This window comes from Centropristis striata, chromosome 16 (genome assembly GCF_030273125.1).
Source record: "Centropristis striata isolate RG_2023a ecotype Rhode Island chromosome 16, C.striata_1.0, whole genome shotgun sequence".
NCBI classification, from domain to species: Eukaryota; Metazoa; Chordata; class Actinopteri; order Perciformes; family Serranidae; genus Centropristis; species Centropristis striata.
The window spans coordinates 13305929-13313880 of NC_081532.1; the positions used below are offsets into that span (position 1 = coordinate 13305929).

General features: G+C 37.4%; 1 protein-coding gene across 4 annotated transcripts in view; it reads right to left on the bottom strand.

The window, feature by feature from the left end:
* Positions 1-5787, bottom strand: part of letm1 (leucine zipper-EF-hand containing transmembrane protein 1) — a 29054-nt gene extending 23267 nt beyond the window's left edge. For all 4 annotated transcript variants that reach the window (XM_059353746.1, XM_059353745.1, XM_059353744.1 and 1 more), the window contains exon 1: positions 5444-5787. In XM_059353746.1, coding sequence (XP_059209729.1) covers positions 5444-5528 — 85 coding nt within the window. In that variant the 5' untranslated portion in view covers positions 5529-5787. The remainder of the gene's footprint in view (positions 1-5443) is intronic.
* Between the last annotated feature and the right edge of the window lie 2165 nt (positions 5788-7952).

Genomic DNA, 7952 nt, shown 5'->3' on the forward strand with positions numbered 1-7952 from the left:
ACCTTCATGTGAATGTTAGTCATAAGGCTTGAGCAGGTTGAATTTAGTTTTCCAAAATGTACAAAGAATCACTTTAAACACAGGGTTTTATGTTGAATTATTTTCTCTTACATTTGTCATGTTTACTCTTCTATATTCAGAGATTATCTTTGCTATCAAATATATATATATATAGTACTATAAATAAAGGAATATAGTACTGTAGTGTATTTTATTAAATTAAGTTCATGATTCTTCTGTGAATATCTTCACACTGATCCGTCTCTTGAGGGAGGCCAGTGTATTTACACCCTCAGTAGTGAGGCCCACAGTGGGGCTCCCAAACCCCAGAGGGCCCCTGTCAGTGTGACGTACATGCAGGGAGAAGGCGGAGTGGTCAGACACTTCCAGCCAATCATGTCAGAGCACATGGCCTTACCACGCCCTGCCTCTGGCTCTCACATGGCCGGCTGGAGTGAATCCAGTAAGGCCTGGTTGAACATGACAGGCTGTGGCTGGTCGCCATGAGGACACAGAGTTTACTGGAACAGTGTCACCTTTGTGGCTCAGCCGCTGCCTACTGTAGCACAGAAGGAAAACCCTGGAAATACAGTAGATTAGCTAACCCTATACCGTTCGCCTGGGTTGTACAGGCAATCCAACCTCAGTCCTCTGTGGTTTTATCCCCCTGGGGTTTTTACAGTTTTGGTTTCACATTCGTGTTTATTTAGGTCAAAGATATGTCACATTAAGTTAATCATTTTGTAATTCTGGTTGCACAACTATTAGAAATCACAATCTGGATACTTTAGAGTGACAAGAAAATATATTTTCCCTTAATCAGTAAGCAAATGTATTGGATTATAAAGATTATAATTATTATGAAGAAATTAAATATGTGAACTTTGGTCATTGTGTGGAGTTTCTATCATGTGTTACTTTTTACATATGGACACCCATTTAACTTGTCTAACAAACTGTGTATTTAATATACCAAGGTGGCATTACAAAACATGTGTGTGCATGTATTTTCAAGTAGCATCAGTTTTATTTATATAGCCCAGCGCCACAAATTTGCAGCATATAATATATAAAATACATCATCAGCATCCTCCTTCCATATGCTTTGTTTCAGATAAGGAAAAACTCTTAGAAAAGGTAAAAACCCCAGAAGGAGCCACAGAGGAGGGCTCCCAGACCTGCAATGTTGTATATACAGAGGAAGCAAATGACAATTTGGAAGACTAACTTTAAAAGGTTACATTTTTTGCTGTGTAGCCACAAAATTTCAGAATATAGAGAGCATGACTCTAAAAAGTAAATCTCTAAATGATAGTAGTTAAAAACTGTTTCTCCAATAACCACAGTAATAGAAAACCAAGTGTTTTTGTTTACTAAAGCTGGAAAATATTTCTTAGACATGATAGCAACATTGTATTTAATAATAACTACTAATAACTAATAATACTGTACAACTTCAATGTTGAATACTAAAATACCTTTTCAAAAGAGCCCTATATCTATATATATATGTTAACTTCTTAGGCATTCCTGTTGAATTTGTAAAGTAATCTATATTATTGGCCCTTTTGGTGTTGAGTAGGACATTAATATGGTTTGGGTCTGGATTCCTTAGGATCTGGTCTTGCCTCAAACTAAACTAGGTCTGGCCTTTGAAGGTCCTGAAGAGGTCATGCCCTGCTCTGCTTTGCCAGCTTGACTTTTACCTGCAACAGCTACCTTGTGAGTGACGCGCAGCCTGCAGCTGTCTGACTGTTACGTGCAAAAACACTTCCTCATGCACTGTGTGTGTGTGTGTGTGTGTGTGTCTGTGTGTCTGTTTCTGTCGGCCTGGAGCCAGTTGAACACATCACTTGTTACTTTTCGTCTCAGCTATTTCAATACAGACACAGCCGTCTTGCACTAAAACAACCCATGCATGTTTTTTTATGTCATTACCTGAAGTAGGGCTGAACGATTTTGAAAAATAATCAGTTGTAGGATAAAGGGGTTTATCAACCACATAACTCCCACCAAAGATATTCCTTTGTATTAGATCCATAACACCAAAAAGTACTATTCAGAACCAATATGAATTTCATCTACAATCTTTTTATATTAATTTACTCCCACAGCGGCCACTTGAAAACAAACAATTTATTTGACATGGACTCAAAATAAGTGTGTTTATTGGACAGCATGTTAGCAAGTCAACATTCAGACAGTGATTGGTTGTGATATGACCGACTTTCTGAGTATGTGGCTTTGGTGGTTCTCAAATGTCAAAGCATCTCCTTTCACAGTACCCATAAAATATGATATTTCTGGGTCACTACTCTTAAGACAACAGTCTGAGTCACACTGCATTGTTCCTGCAGAGCCAACCACAACTCTCTGAAATAAACTGTGTGAACAGTGTGAGTCTTAGCTGGATGAACCACACGATTAAATGCTATTAATAAATAAATACACTGTTCCATTATTGTTGCAAATGTTTTCTCAAAACTACTTATAGGACACTTACATACATGCACATATGTACCATCCAGGGTTACAACAGTATGTGATTTTAATAACATTATGATTATTATTATCAGTTAAAATGAATAAAAAAAATAAAAAACAAATAAAAATAACAATATTATTCAATACCATAGATAATCAAATGCCCACGGTATGATATACAGTTATTGCGGCATACTGATATACACTAGTATGCCGCAATACTTGTATATCACTGCAACCTAAATACCATCACTCTTTCACAACTGAAAGTTTATTGTTTCTTCAGTAGTTTATAGATTGTGTGTTAGATAATACTGGACTTCTTCTGACCTGGCAACCTTTGTTTGATGACTGCTGCAAATCCCCATGACAAGACTGCTCACTGGTCAATGTTCAGCAGTCAGTTCAAGCAGGACAGCCCATTGGTTACTGTTACAATGTCTCAATACCTCAACACATGCTGATTACTCCTTAGACACTCCTGGGACTGCTTGTTATTAATGTGTAAGAAATTTGTTAGTCAGATATGATTATACTTATAAGGAGCTGATAATGTAGAACATTTTGACTTGAATATGACCCTTTGTCTGCCCGCCATGCAACAAGAATGTAATAGCACTCACGTGAGCACGGACACGAAAAAAAAATTGGAAAATAAGATTAGCCTGTCTCAGGTGGAGTTATAAAAGGCACTGACCTTTCCTCGTGGAAGAACCGCAATTTGTCTGATAATCTGGGCCTAAAGCCAAGAGCTCACTCTCAGTCTGACCAGTGCAGACGGACAAATTCCCACTGATGACCCTCTCATCTATTTATAAGCTTTAATGCACCAACTAAGAGACAAGCAGACATAAACTGCTTCTTGTGTAGCATTGTCCTATAATATCTTCAACTGTACTCACCTACAGCTGTAATACTAATGGATGTGTTGTATGTGCTGCCCTGGTTATACAACAGCTAACATGGGAAGCTTATCAAAAACGTGTGGTGATATGAAATAACTGTTGGTCTGCAGCCAAATTTACTTTGACCAATGCCCTGTTCAAAAGTTAAACTTACTGGCTTTCCACAGTGTGTTAAACAGCCAGAGACATTAAAATGACAGGTAGTATGGTATAAACTCTATGGCAAAATCTCTGGTGGTTCACACATCTGTATCATGTTGACAAATATTGAACACAAAATACTTACTTGTTACAGCTCCAAAAATATAAAGTGCTTCGTTTGGATCTTATCATAAAACAAATATTGTTTTCTTCCGCAGTTGGTCGGATAAAGCAAATCAATTTATAAATTATTTGAGGTCATATTACACTAAAAGTAGCACAGATTACCTTTATAGTGTCTGTCTAACTGCCCAGGGACTGCAAATGTAAAGTAGCTAAATCTGGTTCAAACCAAATCGTGTGAGATTGTTTTTGTGTGCATGGTGCCGGATTGTGATTTTGAAAAAACAGCATGACATTTCATAGCACAATTCAAATGATGATACATATATTGTGTGTTAACCTAAAGGGAAAGTAAAATGTCAGAAGCATGCCTAGTTTGGAAAAGCACAATATCTCTGCCATGCTCTGCATTTGCAACATTGAACATTCCTGTGGCTAAACATTTCACAGTATTGTTCAGACCTCTACAATAACAGTATAAATTATATTTTTTGGTCATAAAACAAGGCATTTGGGTTAACCTGAAAGGATAAGCAAACCATAGAACTATAATACAGCCTCATTTGTTTTAAATCCCACAACACATCTTGCTTAGGTACAGACTTCTTGTGAATGTTGAATAAACGGATGAGATCCTGCCAGGCTGCCATAGCAACGAGCATCCTCACAGACTGCAGTGCAGAGCGGGGGGCGCTCGACAGCCAGAACAGATACAGGGCTGTCCTCAGATAACCTGAGTCCCAGATATTGTTTTGCTCCTTATTGCATTTTCATGAAAAAAGGTGCGGTGTCGCAAGCTCACTCTTTCCACAGAATGACAACACTAAACACACAACACATCTTGCTTTAGATTCAGATTCGGATGCTGAATAAATAGACGAGGATCTGCCTGCCATAACAACCAGCATCCACAGACTGCAGTAAAAGGAGGGAGGCGCTTGCCAACCTGAGCAGAAGGCTGGTAGTGATCATATAACCTGAATCTCAGATCATGTTTTTGGTCCTTATTGAATTCTCATCAGAATAGGTGCAGTGTCTGGAGCAGCCCTGTCCACCTTGCATGTATTGAAAGCTTTTATGCAACATAATAACTGATATACAACTTTAAATAACGAATGGTACAGCGTTTGAATTGCTATGCTCTGTTATCCTGTCACCTTGAGTCATCCAACATCTTCCAGAGACAGAGCCAACACAGTTATACTGTCAATAACGTCGCAAATAGGCCATATGGATTCAAAATGACAGCTCATAAAACCATATTTTTAAAAAAAATTCGTTATAAATACAATCTCTCGTTAAAAACATGCACCTTGTGAATGCTGAATAAATAGAAACATGACGCCTGACGTTACACTGAGCATCCTCAAAGACTGCAGTGGGAGGAGGGGGGCGCTCGCCAGCCTAAACAGAAACCAGGGTTGTCCTCGAATAACCTGAACCCCAAATCATGTTTTTACCCTCTTATTCCATTTTCACCAGAAAAGGTGCTGCCCAGTTACACGAAGCGATAACACCAACTAAGTCTTACATGTAATGCAACCTTAAAAGTATTAACTGATTCGTAGTAGCTTAAAATAATGAATGAAAGACGGTGAAGTGTGATGCTCAGTTATTCTGTCACCTTGAGTCACCCACCCTCTTCCTGAAAATGCAAAACAGAGCCAACCAACGGTCACCTGCCTCCTCTTGGTGCTATTACGAAGTTAATTGTTAGCTTTGTTTCGTCTCCATATGTAGAATAAACAGGGAGTTAACTAGACAATAACAAACGAATAAAGGAACCTTACCTTTACTTTTCCTGAATTCGTTCTTTAACGACCTGGACGTTTTCATTAAAGGTGCCCGGGACCTCGTAAACAGGATTAACGCCATGCGGAGGCTTTCTGTTTGAACTACCTTTACCAGTTACAGTAAGTCACAAGCCAGCTAGCCGGTTTGCTAGCCACTGTTTGTTCAAGATGTCGGAACGAAATAAACGCTAACGTGGTACATAGATATACCAAAATATATTGTAGGCTTTTAACAAGCTACGCCGCATATATAACTGTACATTGGAAAATGTAGCTCCATGTCATGCCCTTCCCTTCTACGTAGATGACAGCTAACCGGACCAGAGGCTCCCAAGTGACGTCAAACTAGAGTTGTTTGTTTGTTAAGCAGCTTTTGATTGAAATGAGTAGAAACTTCCGGTAGATTTACAAACTAAAAGCCCGTGTTTCCGAGTTGGAGTCCACAGTGCAGGGATGTTCATCAACCTTCTTTGCCAAGCAAATTCATAAAATACAACAAATCTGTAGCATATAATACAAATTTATCATTCAATCAGCAATAATATCCTTTGATTATGTCAAATTAAAGGCACATGTTTCAATAAATAAATGAATTGTGTATATATAATGTTTTATTTTATTTTTTATTGACACACTTTTACAACTGATAGACTCTTGCAGAGAACATGTACACATAATACAGTACAATTTAAATCAAAAGTTGCCAAGTGAAAAGGCAATATACAAAAAAAAAATCCTGGGTTATTATATACCGATATACATAGTAATTAGTCATTTAAATAAGTAATGTATCGTTATATGTAAATGAAATATGAAAAGGCATATATGAAAACAAAACAAAAGTACATAAAATAAGAATCATCCATAAACCATATAAAGGAGGGCGAACTACTTTTACACTCACTGCAGTGAATATGATATTTGCCCATAAGAATGACCATGTTAATCATTTCAGAAACAAATTAGTTTTGGATTATCTATGCAAACAATCAATTCTAGTTTATTTAACATACGTGTATATTGTCAGTTACAACAAATAATGTGTTGAGAAAGAAAAATAAAATACCCCTGTGGCAATGCTTGAATAGACTTAAGAATACTAACAGTGTTTTTTCCTAATACATTTATTGCATTTTCTCACACTGCTGTAGCAGTGATCCCCAAACCAGAAGAACACTGTGGGAAAGTAAAGTAAAAGAGCTACATTTGTATCCTCTGCATTACCACAGTTGAGGAAGGCCCTGAAACCCAACTGTGCCAGAGGAGCTCCTCAGCAGCCAACAAATAAGAATGTGGTTGCACTGTGGTTGGCAGTTACTAACTGTGAATGCATAACTGTGTGAGTGTTAGGTTTCAAGCAATGCTTTCTTGCTATGTGGATTTTAAAAAAATCATGCCATTTTACATTTATGCTGTTCTTTCACCATTTTTTAATTAACAGCATGTTGGCATACATTTTGTGATTATTTGTAACAGACTCCTCCTGTGGGGGAGTAGCTGGCTGCAGCATAGGCCTACTTTATTTGATTTACTTCATGTGATTTTGTGACTGTTCTTAAGTGTTTTTACTTCTGCTGCTCTTCTGTTGAACTAGCAGTTCTCAACATGTTTGAAGATATTTCTCTCACACCTGTCCTAACTGAAAAGTTGTCCTCTGCTTTGTTGAACCTCAATTGAACCTTAGCACTGATCTTCAAACAGTAAGTTTACCAAGCCCCTTACCACAACCACAGAGAATAGCAGCTTGAAAAACTTAAAAGGTCAAAGTTAAAGTCAAAAGTGAATCAAAAAGTGGTCAAAGTGTGAATTATGAATGTAATCAGTCTTCAAAGATGAGATGTCCACTTAGTAATTTCTTATCATCTGCCATTCATTTCTGTTATGATGTATTAAGAATTGTGGGTTTTATTTTGAAAGACAATCTTTTCCCGGATGTAGTTTATATTATTTCAGTAGGTTTTCGCCATCTAGCTTCCTATGTTGAAACTGCATGCTTGATTTTACTGTACAGTATTTATGTGGGGCATTGAGGCCTTCTGGGACTGTGGTGCTCTGCCACAATAACCAGGTCGTTGCTTTGAGACAGAGCCATCATAATATTATCCGTTTTTGGTCTATATAGGCTATATATTTTTGTATGATCACATTTGTGTTACATTTAAAAAAAATTAAATAACACAAAATCACTGTAGTTGTGTTGTCTGTGTAGTTGGTTCATATTTTCTGCCTGTAAGGGAACAAGGGAGCTGTATATCAGTAAGTCTGTGTGTCATATGCATTGGATTTAGATCAAAACAAACAATGACATTTACATTAAAATATAATGGTAGGGCCTAAATTAACATTAGGCCTCTGTAGGCCACCTCTAAGGAGCACAGTACAATTAGAAAACATGTCAGACCATGACTGCTGTAAATAGTTATCCTACATTAACAAAATGCCAGATTTATAATAGCCACTTTTTTTGCATGATCAACAGTAAAAAAACAAAACAATTAAGTTGTCT